This window comes from Miscanthus floridulus, chromosome 3 (genome assembly GCF_019320115.1).
Source record: "Miscanthus floridulus cultivar M001 chromosome 3, ASM1932011v1, whole genome shotgun sequence".
NCBI lineage: Eukaryota > Viridiplantae > Streptophyta > Magnoliopsida > Poales > Poaceae > Miscanthus > Miscanthus floridulus.
In genome coordinates, this window is record NC_089582.1 from 34,786,500 (window position 1) to 34,803,278 (window position 16,779).

Genomic DNA, 16,779 nt, shown 5'->3' on the forward strand with positions numbered 1-16,779 from the left:
TTCGGTTAGCCAGGGTCTGAAACAAGTTTTGCTTCGGGTGCTGAACCAGTTAGGACAAGCGTTGGAGTACTGCAAATAATCTATAACTAAGTTATACATGTTTCAATGAGCATGAAATTTTTACTGTAGTTTAAGCATATAATAATTAGCCCACCATAAAAATTTCATAACAGTTGGACCTTAGAAACTGTAGTTATGAATTAATTATAGAAAAACATAGATCTAAAGATACAACAAAAAATTTGTAATAAAGCATACCATATTATATGTTCATTATGTAGATCTACTCATGTGGAGTCCAACAAAATTGGACTTTCTATTTTATGATTTTTCTGTGATTTACTATGATTTTTTAAAGATTGAGCCGAAATAAATAAAAAGGAAAAAAGACAAAATCGCCTTTGAAAACAGCTTATAACTGGTCAGGAGGTAAAACAAACGGTTTTAAAAGTTCAGGGAGGTGGTTTATCTAATTTTAGAGTTTGAGGAAAAACAGACTTCAGCAAAAGTTGAGAAGGTAACTTGGATTTTTTCTGATTTAAATGATTCCTGTCGCAATTGTCCGTGCACCAGCCCAATCCCAAAGGCCCAAATAGCCCAAAGCCCACACAACCATCCAAGAAAAAAACCTTCCCGCTGCCGTGTTCTCTCTTCTCCACTCGCGGTCGCCGGTCGCGGCGCGACGCGACGGCCACCCCCGCCCGTCGCCGGACCAACGGCCGCCGGATCCTGGAGCCTTGCAGCCACAATCTCCCTGGAGGGGCGCCGAAGGGAGGCTTGGCGGCGGCGGGTCGAGTACTGAGCGCCTGGCTTTCCATCGATTGCTCATCCCGGCAACCCACGGGTATTTCTTCCATTTTTTGTGCTAGTTTTATTAAATTTCGTCCCACTTCGTTGAAGTTAAGTGCCGCGTAGGTGCATTAGGGGCGGATTAATGGATGAATGGTGAATATTAAATGGTTTTAGGGTTTCCATTTGACCAATATAGTTTCATCTCATCTGTGATATTCTAGGGTTAAGATCTGGGGATAAATTGGGATACCCTGCAGCTAGTTACACTGGGACAGTTGTTTTTAGTAAACTGAGTGTTACGACTTACAAATGTGAAGTTAAACAACCTCAGAACTGACTGTAAAGTAAGCATGGATCATATTGTTCTTATTATAAATTAGAGGTATCCAAAGCCATGCAAGCAGCCACTTCATAGTATCTTTACAACCTTTTGTAGTTTAAACCACGGTAGGTTTCTTCCATTTGTATTTAACCTAGATTTTCATATCGTAGTATCTTTACAAACTTTGCAGTGTAGATTTTTTTTAATTTTAACACTTTTTGTAAACTAATTTTAAATCTAACACTATTTTTTTTTCAAAACTAACACTTTTGGCCGCGCCTATTGCCATGGCGCGGCGAAACGTCCGGCAGGAGGATGACGTGGCGACGATCGGGGCTGCTGACCGGTGACGTGGCAGGGTCTGCCGCGGCACCAATCTTGACGCGGCAGTGACGCGCCACGGCGCATGACGCGCCAGGATCAGATAAATGGCGTGCCACCCTCCCTCTGTCTGCCCACCCGCCGCCGCGCACACCCGCCCGCCCGCCGCGCAAAATATTTTAACTTTATTAAGTTGTTACCAAAATATTTTGAATAATAAAGATGAAATTAGAGAAGACTTTCAAAAAAATGTAGGCGTGAGAGATTTGGTAAGTCTAATCTACTCTAATGAATTTAGTTTGACAAGTTTTAGTAGCAAACCCAAATATTAGTTAAAATTATAGCTTGTCAAATTTTTAACATGATAAATTTTGGAAGCACACCCATCGTACCCTCTCTGTCTCCCATTCTTTCCGTCTCTCCCCGAAGAGGAACGGCCGAATGGGCACAAGGTCATCTTCCTCTTCGCAAAAATCATGGTAAGGTCTCCTTATCCTTTGGTGTATCCTAGGGGTGACTGCTAGCAATTTCTTCTCTATGTAGTGTTTGGTTTGGATGGGACAAGGTCGAGGTTGCTCGGACGAGCGCGGACGCATGAGGAAGAAGAGGAGCGCAGCGAAGAACCAGACCGGCGCCGGCGCTGCGTCGACCCGCCTGTCGCCGCATCGTGCCCTTCCGCCACTCCCAAGTGCTATCGGCGTCCGACCCTCCGTTGCCGCCTCCCTCCCTTCCCTTCCATTCCCCGGCCGCCTCCCTCCCTCCTAGGCCTGCTGTCGATGCTGTAAACAACTACAAGTGCTGCCGCGACGCATTGAAACGAATATGAAGCAAATAAATAAAGTCCGTGCGCAACTTGACAAGCTGCCACATGACATTTTCATTGGTTCGACATAAGTTCGACATAACATAACCAACTAAGCCTGTAAGTTTCGGACGACAATATTTGTTCGACCTAACAAATTAAGATCCAGGAGTGTAAGGATCCCTCGGGCGCCTCTGTCTCTTCGGATTTGTTGGCAACACATTGGGAGTATAGCCAACGTCGGTGTGGTCGCGTTGTCGGTGCGTACGGCTCGTACCCTGCAAGTATATGATATGCACGATTACTTATAATCTTTATGATCGTTAGTTTATGGAGCCTACGTATTTAAAGAAACTACCTTTGTTACTACCTTTGAGGCTCCTTAGGTACCAAGTGGGGCACCACCTAGCTGAGACATGTCGATCTCGTTCTACGGTCAATCGTCCCACTGGTCGTGCTGTATGCGGAAGTCTGGGGGGTCATCATCATCGTCGTCGTCATCGTCGTCCTCGTTTATAGGGTCCTTTTCAGCACTATGATGTGGTGGTGTACGCACTGTGGAAGTGGCACCTGTCACCGGCTGAGAAGAGCCGGCTGGCGTCCTTAAAGAGCCAGAAGACGTGCCACCCGATGCGATGGGACTGCCGGTTTCACCCAAGGAGTGTCCATACAGCCCAGCTTCTGAGCTAGCTTCCTGCAGCTCCGCTTCACTTTCTGCATAAATAGACGTTAAAGTTAGTGCATTTCCCAAACGCATATACACTAAAGAAATATTTTTGGAATGGACAAATTTATGTTTACCTCCACAAAAGCCTCAAGAATGCTTGGCCCCTGCCCTCTAAACTCATGAAGCCGAAACGCTGCTTCGTTGGACATCCTTGACAATTGTGTCGCCTGGGTACAGAAACACGGTTGAACAGTTTTAGTACACATACTTAATATTAAATGGACAAGAAATTGTACCATTCGAGTATCTTACCATGTATCTTTGAAGCGGGGCTCTCTATAGTTGTGTGTCGTCCCTAGTGGCAACGTCGTACACATCTTCGATCACATCTTCCTCTAAGTCCTCGTCAATCGCCTCCTCAGTGTACGGGGGCTTGATATGTGTCCTCGTAGACCTGTGAAGCCACCGCAAGTACTCGTCGAAGGTGTGCTGGTCGTGTGGGGGACCCGCATGGACCGGCTAGCGGTCCCTGTTCTGCCACAACTGGATGTACGGGTTGTGTGTGACACGCCAATCTTTTTTCTTGTACCTCTTCCTGCGGTCATACCTGCAACAAAACGATTGTTAGTTGTACCACACACCCCTCTGAATTGTAGCTTTGTTATTAATCGATAACGCACCCGTGCAATTCTTGGTTGGTGGAGTAAAGCGGTGGTGGGCAGCCTGTCATTCTTCCAAAGTGTCTGCAAACCCTGATGACCAAGTGAATCTCGACCACGTGTAAGAAAATAAGATGGACGTTGCAGCGATACTCGTCTGACTCATCCCTAGTGACAGGACTCAGATAGTACTCGAGCTCTGGAGCATCCCAAGGACACCAATGCACCTGAATATTTCGTAATTGAGTTTGGTTGTGATATAGTGTACATCGAACAAGACACATATATGATAGTAAAAAGAGCGCAACCTGGTGCTGTGTCAGGACGTCGAGACCGTCCGTGTACTTCCTGTACTGCGCCTCGCATTCCCTCTGACTAACTCTGCTTGTGTTCAGATATACAGAGCTGTAGGGAGTGTATCATGCCCGTTCCATTGATGCATTGAACACGATAATGAATTAGCTATTAATAATTTCATCATATGTAACTGCCTCGAAGAATATAGTGAACCGAAGTACTTACCGGTAAACCAGTAGCAAGGGGCCTCCCAACGGGCCATCGTTCCCAACACCAAACCTGGAGTAGGTAGGAGTAACCCCCAAGGTTCGCATACCCTAAGGTACGACGGCAGGCAACGCATAGCTGTCGATACATCCATGCCAGGACTGCGCTGCCCCAGCTGTACGTCGCTATGTTCTCCCATGGCTGACGTAGTATGTCAAGAAAGATCCAGCTGATGGTGTTACCTGAGGCGTCTGAGAATAGGAAAGCACCAAGGAAGTGCCAGAGCCACACTCTAGCGAACCTGTCGATCTGAGCCTCATCAGCCTGTGGGTCCAAGTAATCAAAGCGCTCTGTGATCCAGGACGACGAAACACCGGAACTTTTCCTGAAATCCACCAAAGAAAATGAGACCCGATGGCTGCAGGAAAGCAATGCAAGTATTAAATAGGCTTAAATTGCTCACTTATTTTTTCTTGAAAGCCTCGTCGTCCGGTGGAAGAAAGCCAGTGAACTGAGCCACCAGCTCCCTCCAGTGGTCGTTGTCAACTATCCCTGTCACTGAAAGTCCCCCAACCGAAGGCCAAAGATAGCCTTCACGTCCTGCATGGTCAAGGTCATCTCGCCGCAAGGTAGGTGAAATATGTGGGTCTCAGGCCTCCACCTGTTATAAGAATAGAACGACCGTTAGTTGCCTCAAATTTGTTATAAGAATGTTTATGTACAAAGAAAGTACTCGCACCTGTCTACAGCTGCAGTAAGTTGTGGTGGGTCAAGGGGCGAAAAACCGTAGTTGACAACACGGACAAGCTCGAGGAAGCCGGCATGCCGTATGTACGGCGCGTAACGCTTGTCCCATTGGTGCGCCCTGGTGTGCGTGCGGGGCTTCAAAGGAGGCAAGGCCACCTCTGCGTCGGTGTCACTCAAGATGTGTGCTCGGTGCTGGTCGTCGTACTCCACCTCAAGAAGGGGATACAACGGGTGTTGCATGGGAGGGGCCATCCTGTTATAAATTGATAAACAAAGGGTTAGAATATTCAAATTAACATTATGTAGCATTACAAAATTTGAACTACTTGTTATGCAATACGAACACAATATGAAAGCACATGTATATATTCAAAGTAACATTAACAGACATATTAAACAACTTCACTAAGAAAATAAGCATTTGACGAAACTTCATCAAGTCATCCAAATCGTCATATCACGCACTACTAAGTACCGACACTTGAAAACTAGTATCTATACTGACAACCTTTACTACTATAAACTAACTAAATAATAAATACCTAATCAATCCATAAACCCAAAATCCTAACTAAGAGTAACCTAAACCCTAACTACCTAACCAAACCTAGACTATCATAAATCACTAACAAATTCTAAATCACTATCCTAACAAATTCTAAATCACTATCCTAAATCACTAACAAATTCACTAACCTAACTATCCTAAATCACTAACCCTAACTAAAATAACAATCATAATAACATGAAAGCGAGAGAGGGAGCTACCTTGTTATGAGCGGGCGGCCGGCGGCCGTGACGCGCTAGCGTTCGTGGTGTGGCTAGAGTGGGCGGGCACGACGGGCGCGGGAGGCGGCCGGCGGTGCGCTGCGCGGCGTGCGGGCGGCCGGGCGGGCAGGCAGGTGCGGTGGTCGGCGTGCAGGCACGGCGGCAGCAGGCGCTGCGGGCAGGGGCGGCAGGCAGGAGGCAGGGCGGGTGGCTCGCGGGCAGGGGCGGCTCGCAGACGATATTTATCTGATCCTGCCGCGTCATGCGCCGTGGCGCGTCACTGCCGCGCCAAGATCGGTGGCGCGGCAGACCCTGCCACGTCACCGGTCAGCGGCCCCGGTCTTCACCACGTCACCCTCCCGCCGCGCCACCATGCGGCCAAAAGTGTTAGTTTTGGAAAAATAAACAAACAGGGTTAGATTTAAAATTAGTTTACAAAAAGTGTTAAAAATAAAAAAAAATCGCAGTGTACAAGTAGGGTGAAGGGGTGCACCTGGGTCATTCCTGCTCTAGCTTTGCCCCTTCATTGGGATCAAAAGCTCAAGATCCTGTTGGTGCGGTGAGAAACTCAGAACAATCATGTGCTTGCGGCTGTGGTGAGAGCGCAGATGATACACCCACGACCATTAATGAAGCGTGCAGGTGGCCCAACCAGTGCCATGGACCGGCTTAGTGCCCTGCCGGATGAGCTCCTCCATGTCATCCTGTCCTTCCTCCCAGCACCACTGGTTGTGCAGACGAGCTTGCTGTCACGGCGGTGGAGGCGCCTCTGGCGGTCCACCCCTCTCATCAAAATCGACGAACAAGACTTTGGAATCTCTTTAATGATCAGGGCCAGCACCCTGGAGGACAGGTGGGCATAGTTTGAGGACTTCGCCACCAACCTGCTGCTGTTCCATGATAATACCTCAGGCTTGGGTGGAATCCGCTTTCGTTGTCAAGTCTATAATTGGCGTCATGTGGATCGATGGATTCGCCGTGGCATTGAGTACTGTCCTTCTGTGCTCCAGATTGAACTACTAGGATATGGTCCTGGGTTCAAGCTTCCTGCCATGGTGGAATCAAGTTTCCGTTGTCTTAAAAGGCTGCGCCTTACGCATATTATTTTGAATAGCCATTTCACTGGCTCTCTCTGTTCTGCATGCCCTGTCTTGGAAGATATGAATCCCGATTTCTGTGAGTTTTGTGACAACTGTCCTCAAGGCATTATATCACCCAAGCTGAATAAGTTAGTAATGGAGTTTTGTTCGAATAATACACGTTATCCTTTGGTGATCATGGCTCCTAGCCTTACCTATCTCTATCTCTCATTTGGACACTTTCTAGCCGGTATTTTGTTATGCAAAATGGATTCCCTTGTCAAAGCAAAGATTTCTGTCTCAGAAAATAGAATATCTGAGGAGACCCAGCGCGAGCTTCTTGGTAGCCTGTGCAATGTGACAAGTTTAGAGTTGATTCATTTTGAAGCAGAGGTATGTCTTCTTGACGAGCTTCCCTTCGTTCTCCTTTGCATTCCTTATCCCTGAAATATGGTCATTTGAACAAGAATATTGCACATATGTGATCACTGCTGCTGGCTGCTCTTATATGAGATTTGCCATTTGTTTCTGGCGGATAAATTTTATACAGTCTTCGTTTCATCTAGGGTAGCATGTTTTTCATCTAGTGGATAGTTACTCACATGCGTGGCTCAAAAAGAACAGATTATTATCTCGTCACTTTCTGCGTATGGCTGATGCATTTACTTAATCCTGGTTTGGTTTTTGTCTTCATTTCAGGTGATGCTGAATGATAACTCTGAATTTCCAATATTTCATAATCTGCGAACCTTGGACCTTCATTCCTGTTTTCTTAATGAATATGAACTGACCGGCAAATTGGAGGCTTTAGCGAGCTTTCTTCAGAATGCACCTTGTTTGGAGAAGCTTAGTTTGCACTACTGCATGGTAAGTTCTTATGTCTTATGCATATTGTCATGTCTCTGATCATTCACTTGGATGTCTTACATGAGTCTTTCTATTTCTGCCAAAAGTTCTACTCATTTCCTGATTCGGAGTGGGAGATAGAAAGGAAAAACATCACCCTACCCCATCATGATGGAAAGATTCTCCGTTGTCAAAAGCTGAAGCTGATAGAAGTCATCTATGATTATGATCATGATCACCAACTAATTGAACTAGTGTGGAGTCTTGGAAGGAGCTTACCAGATGCCAATATCAAACTTAACAAAATCGTACCATGAGGCCTTCAAGTCTGTGAAACCTCTACCTCTAGCATATTGGGTGGATGTGTATGTGACCACGTCTGGGCGTGCATAGGTTGTATGGTCTTCATTTCTGTGTTACTGTTGTGATGATGCATAAGTTGATTCGTCAGGACCAATTTACGTTTGCAGTCATGGTTTGGGTCAATTTTATATCATTTGGGGAACATAAGTCATTTGACCCCATGCACTACATTATATATGTAATGTAAGTTTTCGAAATTTTATTTTGTTGTGGTTGGACATGGTTCAACCTGTGTGGTGCTTTTGTAGAATTTGAACCCCCATAAACTCGATTTTTTTTTTTGTTCATTGTATAATCTTAATAGATCAGCTTCCACAACCTATAGGAACTCAAAATCACAAGGACGCAAAGACGTCTGTTTGGTACAGTAGCAATGGAGGTAAAATGGAATCAGGAAACACGAGAGGTCAATAGACAATTGGAATGCATTTGTAAAATACGAGCACTGAAAACTCACAGATTCCCTTGCAGGAACTATTGTTTGGATGGAATGGGGAAAAAAAACTGGAGGGAGATGGCAAGGAAATGTTTCTCGTAAAATCGTTCAGATTACTCTGGTTTGAATTGGTTTCGAAGGGGTTGTTGTCTCTTTACGTAAAAAATCCAGTAAATACTTGATAAGTGTTTTAAACCGTACAAAATGTGTCTAAAGCTTCTAAGAGTTTTGAGAAAAATCTAGAGATAGAGTGGGATACAACGAATCCAAATAAAATATTAATAACCTGTGAAAAGATCTCTACTAGTAGCTTCCAAAAAAATAGAGATAGCTCTAGTAAAATGGGAAAAGTATCTAGAAATTTCTCAAAACAATCTAGTTGATGTGTGAACGTGTTTTGAAAACTTCCCATAACAAAAGCATGAGATGCAACTAGCACAGACACAGCATGAATGCAGTCAACATTAATGTATCTTGTATCCATGTTGGTTGCATTTCATATTTTTGCCCTGAAAACTTTTTCAATACATGTTCAGACATCGATTAGAATCTTTTGGATTTTTTTTTTGCATTTTCAAATAGTTCCCATTTTGTACTGCTAAATCTATTTTTCAAAAGTTTCTACATATATTTTCATGAGATCTAAATATTTTATTTGGATTCATCATATACCAATCTATCTATACCTTTTCTCAGAATTTTGTAGAAGCTTAGAGATATTTTTTATGGTTTAAAAGCTTATTAAGTATTTACTGATTTTTAACTTAAAAAAAGGTATAATCATCTTCAAAACAAGTTCAAACCAGTGCAGAGAGGTAATTTAAATGTTTTTTGACAGGTTTGGAGATAAGATGCTTAATTTTGATGGCGATAGTTCAGTCAGTGGGATCAAATGGATATTCTTCTAGGTTGAAATTTGGGGATAAATTGGGATGTCATGTAGCTAATTACACCGGGAGCATTGTTATTCAATTAACAGTCTGTTCCAAATGTGAAGATGCGAAGTTAAACAACCTCAGAACTCACTGTAGAGTAAGCATGGTTCTACCCTGTGTAGTTTGAGAGGTATGCATCTTTTTGAGGGTAAACGACGAGAGGTATGCATCTTGTTTATATAATAAGCCTGCATCATATTGTTCTTATGATTCGGAGGTACAGAAGCACTGCTTCGGTAGTTTTGAACCGCTGCAGCAGTTTTCTTAAGTTTGTATTAATTAACCTAGAATTTTCAAATCAGATAATGCATGTTGCCTATGCTAACTATCAGTTATCCAAGGTCCATCTTATTTTCTTATCGTTGCTTGGTCATTATCTCCAGTTATAACGAATTGTTGACGCTAAAGGTTTTATAAACATTTCTTCTTGTTGAATTGTTGCTTGAATGCATATGCATGCCACACAAGTAGGGTGGAGTGGTGCACCTGGGTCATCCCCATCGTAGCTTAAGGCTTGTTGGTTTCCATTGCTGCCGGCGGTAGTGTAGGATCCGCGTTAATTTATCTAAATCGAGTGTCATCCCATTGACCGATCCGATTTAAACAACCGAGAGATACTATCCACATCTCCACTACATCAAGAGACATGATCCCGGTTGCGTATCATAGCAGTATAGCCATCATAAATCAAGACTACATCTCAACAAAAGATTACATAAATCAACATAAACATGTATTACAAGTTTTGTCAAAGTTAACAAATTAATTATACAACGTTAATGAAGGTACAACAAATCTAAGTGTAGTAGAACCAGGCGACTATCTTACTGTATTACACCTAGGTTGAAAGCCCTACGCTACGGATTATTTCTAACTGATAACTAGTGGTCGCCTTGTCCATGGGCGTCATCACCGTAGCTCTTGCCATTCACCCACTTTGCCGGCATCGACGGGATGACATGGCTAGCAAGTCCTTTGGGTACTTGCAAAACTTAAACGATGATAGGGTGAGTACTTGAGTGTAGTCAATAGGACTTACCCAGTATATATAAACAATGAGTATGATTTGGCATTAGCAAGGAATAAAAGTTGAAGTTGCATAAATAACATTTTTTTGCGTAAAGTAAATATTATATACCAACCACATATAAGCATAGCATGGTATAACATGTACGAGCATAAAACTATAAAATGGAGCTCGATCTTTCACGAGTCCTCCATCGCTACAACTGCTCTGAATTTAGGAGTAAGAACAACCAATCTGTTCGAAGACTTCAGGCATTCAAGAAAATTCTGCAGAGGTGTATAACTATACCCACATGAAAGACTAGGATGAACCTGTCGACGATATGTGGTCGGCAGTCCACCGAGGAGTATACCAATGACGGTAGATTGTTCGGAGAGGTGCGCGTGAACAGGAACTAGATGGCAACAGAGACACAAGATTTAGATAGGTTCAGGCCGTCAGCTCGACATAAAACCTACGTCATGTGTTCTATTAGTTTGTATTGCTAGAATATGAGATTGAATATGTTTTGTGGGGGTCCCCTACCCGCCTTATATAGCCGGGGGTAGGGTTATAGGTCGGTTAGATCTAAGTCTAATCGGGTAAGCAATAATCTTTACATAGAATCAAGGCAAAATTGGCCAGAGGACACTGAAAGTGAAGATCGTTTGCTGTCGGACACCCAAAGTGGAGCCATTTGCTGAAAGACACTCTCGTTATTGACAATTATGCTACTAGACACCACGCCCTTATTTTATTCATTTCCACTGGTTGAGTGTTGGTGCGGGACCCACAGGATACCCCGCAAGGAAGGAAGAAGATCTAGTCTAACTATGATTCTTCCCCTATAATCTTAGTAGTAGTATTATTCTTTAATCCTACTAGGAACTCTCATTATAAACCGACTAGGATTCTGACCTCCTGACTATATAAAGGAGGGCAGGGATCTTAGGGACGGGAGACTTCTAACAATTGTACAACACAACACTTTACAATCAATCCAACACAAAGGCTAACGCCGACTGGACGTAGGGCTATTACTCGATCAACGATCGAGGGTCCGAACCATGATAAATTGACTGTCTCTTGCGTTAACCGTCGAGTTCCGCATATGCTGAAGCCTAAACATACTGCCCCGAAGACCCCCGTGGCAGGCTATTAGTGGTAAAACATCGACAGCTAGCGCGCCAGGTAGGGGCTTTCGGCGACTTTGCATCCGAGAGCTCGATGGACCTCGACAACATGATCTTCTTGAAGGGATCAACCTTCATCTTCGGTTTGTGGATCTACGAGGTAGGCGACAATGGCAAGCTCCGAGGCCGTCTCCTCGAAGATTCAGATCATCATCAGGACTTTTTCATTTTGGCAACAACGACAGATCAACTTGTCGGAAGATTCACGCAGCTCGTGATGTCCAATCCAACTCGGATTTCGCGACTTCACGCATCTGATTCAAACTCAGGTTCCACTTCTGAGACGGAGTCTTATCCGAGTTCTTTCAGAAACCGAGTTCTTTTCCGACAAGGCTCCAGAACACGACATCAACCTATCAAGAATACTACTCGGAGTACACTCAGAGTACTTTAAAAAGTCGGGTCCTCTTCTGTTCGAACTCCTCAACATGGCAACGTCTTATCAGGCACGGCCCGAAGGATCCACCAATCCGGTGCTTAGAATGCCACTGAAAGGAGCCTAGGAAGGTCTCGTCTTAACTATAACATCTTAAGACTGCATCGTCCACTGGCCAGGTTCTGTTCTTGAGGATAGCAGCACCCAACTAGTCGACAATGCGACAACAACAGCCCTACCCTACCAAGAAGGAGACTCAATCTACGACCTAGAAGCCTCTACTGAAGTTATCAACAACTCTAATAGTACGAAAACCAACGCTGATGATAGAACAACTCACGCTAGAGAAGTACTCATGATTCGCCGTCCTCAATCACCACTGGTCCCCCCAGAAGCGCCTGACGTCAGGTCTTCAGATGAATCTGAGTCCAACATATCACCATTTACCCAGGGGCATGATGGTGAGACCGAGGGTCAAAGGCAAACCAGAGAAAGAAAGAACAAATTGAAACAAGGACGTCAACGTCGTGCTAAGCAGCGCAAGGAAGCTTGGATCAAATATGAGTTAGACCTAGCTGAGTATAATAGAAGAAAATCAGAGCGAGAGGTCGAAGAAGGACAAGCAGCGAATACACCCTATGATAAGATCCGAGAAGCACTAGAAGAACTCAGGGCAACTTCACATCCCAATGAAAAATAAGAACAGCTCCAGGACTTCCTCCGATCAACAGTCCTAAGGACGCACAATGAAAGGGCAACATCTCATGAGCAGGAAGATCAAAATCAAAGGAAGTCCACCTTTGAGAGACTTGGACCAAGTGGAAGTCACAACAGAGAAAGTAAAAGAAACCATAGTCAAAACAACCGAGTCGAACAACCAAGAAAGGCCAGAAGCAAAGCACCTACTCGGACAGCCACGCAGAACTACTCTCACCAAGACAACAGTTGGCAAGAAGGGGGCGTGGAATCAGAATACACAGAAGCTAGAACGCACGATAGATTCCCCTATTTTACAAACAGACTTGCTTCAATATGATTGCCCCATAAGTTCAAGCCGTCCAACTATTCCAAGTATGATGGCAAGACAGAACCAAAGCAATGGCTCAGGATTTACTCGTAATCAATTGAATTGGCCGGAGGAGACGATGACATCAAGACCTTGTTCTTTCCCATGGCCCTAGAAACCATGCCACTTCAATGGTTTGACAAATTAAATCCAGGATCAGTCAGAAATTGGGAGGACTTACAAAGAGCTTTCTGCGAAAATTTTGTGGGTATCATTACACACCCAATCATCCACGCAGAGCTAAAAGGACTCAAGAAGAAAGGAGGTGAAAGTCTCAGAAATTACTATCGACGATTTAGCGAACTACGAGCTCAAGTACATGACATCACCCAACGAGAAGTAATCGAAGCTTTCTCTCACAGAATCATGGCTAGGTGGCAATTTCAAGACTTCTACAAAGAAAACCCAAGAAACAATAAAGAATTCAGACGGACAGTGGAAAAGATGATTACCGCAGAGGAAAAGACATGAGAAAGATTCCCAGATAGAAACAACCGAGACAACCCGGATAGGCAAAATCCTTAAAACAATCGACATTAGGAAAGAAAACGTGGACCAGACAACACCGTAGCAGTCACTGACAAATCAAGGAAGTTTTCCAAGCCCAGGAGGTATGACGACATTGAAAACATGCATTGCGTCTTGCACCCCAAAGGAAATCACACCATCAGAGATTGCTACACCTTCAAAGATCGATACACAAGAAAGGATAGTAAGGAAAATACCAAAGAAGGCAATCAGAAAAAAGAAGAAGACAATCACGAAGACAAAGGATTCCAAAAATCCAGGGGGACAGTAGCAGTAATCTTTGCCAGGGTCCTAGATTCCAGAAGAAAACATCAAGAAAAGCTAGCGCTGCGAACCATCATGGCAGCAGAACCGGCTACCCCAAGATATCTCAACTGGTCATAGTATCCAATCCAATTCGTAAGAGAAGACCAATGGACTAGCGTAGGAAACGCAGGCCATTACCCACTGGTTCTAGATCCAACTATTGCCGATATGACTGTCACAAAAGTACTAATTGACGGGGAAGACGGGCTCAACATCATTTTCTCAGAAACTCTAAGGAAGATGGGACTACAACTCGCTAGGATGATTACACCAACAAGCATGCCTTTTTATGACATAGTACTCGGCAAGGCAACAATGCCACTTGGACAAATCACTCTACCAGTTACTTTCAGGACTCCCTCGAACTACCGTACAGAGTTCATCAAGTTCGAAGTTGTGGACTTCAATTCATCATATCATGCGATCCTCGGGCGCCCAGCACTAGCAAAATTCATGGCGATACCGCATTATCCGTACCTATTGCTTAAAATGCCAAGGCCTAACGGTGTCCTTTCTCTTCGGAGTGATTTGAAGCGTGCTTTTGATTGTGATGTTCAGGCAATCCAAATTACAACAAAAGCACAGGCTGTCGATGGAAGAAAAGAAATAGCCAATGTTGCAGCAGAAATGAGCCCAGAAGAGCTAGTGATACCGGCCAAAAAACCTAGCATCCTAGCACCTCCAAAAGAAGCCAACGTCAAGCAAATCGACCTGGGCACCGGTGATCCCTCCAAAACGGCAACCATCAGCGCCCACCTCGGCAAAATAGGAACTCGCGCTCACCAACTTTCTTCGGGACAACAAAGATATCTTCGCTTGGAAGCCGACCGACATGCTAGGGGTTCCAAGAGAGTTGGCTGAGCACAGAATTGATATTAATGAAGGCTCCAAGCCTGTGAAGCAACGACTACGACAATTCTCACCAGACAAGAAGGCAGCAATTAAAAAAGAAATCATAAAACTAATGGTAGCCGGATTCATTAGAGAAATCCTCCATCCAGATTGGCTAGCAAACCCAGTTCTAGTACAGAAAAAGAATATGGACGAGTGGCGCATGTGTGTCGACTACACAGATCTAAACAAACACTACCCGAAAGATTCATTTGGGCTACCACGCATTGATCAAATAGTTGATTCAACAGCAGGATCTGCCCTATTATCCTTCCTTGATTGCTATTCAGGATATCACCAGATCGCATTAAAGGAACAAGACCAGAGCAAGACATCTTTCATCACTCCATTTAGTGCCTACTGCTACAAAACAATGTCATTTGGACTCAAGAACACTGGTGCCACTTACCAAAGAGTTATCCAAACATGCCTCAGTGATCAGATCGGTGAAAACGTAGAGGCATACGTGGATGACGTAGTAGTAAAGACAAAGAACCCGGATACACTAATTGAAGACTTAAAGCAAACCTTCCAAAACCTGAAAAGATGGAGGTGGAAATTGAACCCAAACAAGTATGTATTCGGAGTTCCCTTAGGACAACAACTCGGATTCTTGGTCAGTCATCATGGAATCGAAGCAAGTGCCAAGCAAATTCGAGCCATAATAGAGATGGGCCCTCCTCAAAGTGTCAAAGATGTGTAGAAGCTAATAGGCTGCATGGCGTCCCTAAATCGTTTCATATCAAGACTCAGCAAAAAAGGGTTACCTTTCTTTAAACTGCTAAAGAAGACAGACAAATTCGAATGGACAGAAGAGGCCAACGAAGCTTTCAAGAAGCTCAAGGCATACCTAACTTCCTCGCCTGTTCTCACACCTCCAAAGAAATACGAAGGTATGATGCTGTACATTACAGCAACTTCCACTGTAATCAGCGCAGTGATCGTCGTAGAAAGAGAAGAAGAAGGGCGTGTGTATAAAGTACAATGCCCCGTATACTATATCAGCGAAGTACTATCATAATCAAAAATCTAGTGCCCGCATGTGCAAAAACTACTCTACGCCCTCTATTTTGAAAGCCATAAGATTACCGTGGTGACAGATTTCCCACTCAGAGACATCCTACACAACAGAGATGCAATAGGGCACATATCTAAGTGGGCAGTTGAACTTGGTGCTCTCAATATCGATTTCACCCCACGGAAGGCAATTAAATCTCAAGCCCTGGCCGATTTTATTATCGAGTGGACAGAAATTCAACAACCTATGTCAAATACCATCCTTGATCATTGGAAGATGTACTTTGATGGATCACTCAAGCTAGGCGGAGCCAGTGCAGGTGTTCTCCTCATTTCTCTAGATGAAAAACAACTCAAGTATGTCCTTCAGATACTATGGCAAGCTACAAACAACGAAGCAGAATATGAAGCCCTCATCCATGGGCTACGAGTGGCAATTACCCTCGGAATCAAGCGTTTACTCATATACAGCGATTCAGCAGTAGTCATCAATCAAGTCAATAAAGATTGGGATTGCACCAAAGAAAACATAGGCGCTTACTGTGCAGAAATACAAAAGCTCGAAAAACATTTTCAAGGACTAGAAATTCTACACGTCCTGCGCGATTCTAATATCGCGGTAGACGTCCTCGCCAAGCTTGGATCAGACAGGGCGAAGGTCCCACCTGGTGTATTCATAGAGGAGTTATCAGCTCCCTCTATCAAACAACCTAGTGAGATAACCCCTGAAATCTCAGCTAAAGGCACCCAGATTTTGGTAATCACCACTTCATGGACCTAGGTTTTTATTGATTACATCAAAGAGAATAAGTTGCCAGCGGAAAAAGAGGAAGCTACCCGAGTTGTTCGCAGAAGCAAGAATTACATCCTAGTAGGAGACAAGCTCTACAGAAGAGCCACATCATCAGGAGTACTCCTAAAATGAGTCTCATTTGAAGAGGGCAAAGAGATCCTAGACGAAATACACTTAGGTTGCTGTAGAAATCACGCCGCTTCAAGAACACTAGTCGGCAAAGCATTCCGCACTAGTTTCTACTGGCCAACCACTTTGAAAGACATAGAAGAACCCATCAGAAGATGCAAGGTTTGTCAAATGTTTGTAAGACAAGCTCATGTGCCAGCTCACAACCTCATCTGCATCCCACCTACTTGGCC

The 16,779-nt window shown here is 44.1% G+C and overlaps 1 protein-coding gene across 1 annotated transcript; it reads left to right on the forward strand.

The window, feature by feature from the left end:
• The first annotated feature begins 631 nt into the window (after nucleotides 1-631).
• Nucleotides 632-8,038, forward strand: LOC136541563 (uncharacterized). Its single transcript, XM_066533494.1, has 4 exons — nucleotides 632-844; nucleotides 6,909-7,054; nucleotides 7,361-7,528; nucleotides 7,615-8,038. The coding sequence occupies exons 2-4, from the start codon at nucleotides 6,929-6,931 to the stop codon at nucleotides 7,822-7,824; spliced, it is 504 nt and encodes a 167-aa protein (XP_066389591.1). The 5' UTR covers nucleotides 632-844; nucleotides 6,909-6,928; the 3' UTR covers nucleotides 7,825-8,038.
• The last annotated feature ends 8,741 nt before the right edge of the window (nucleotides 8,039-16,779 follow it).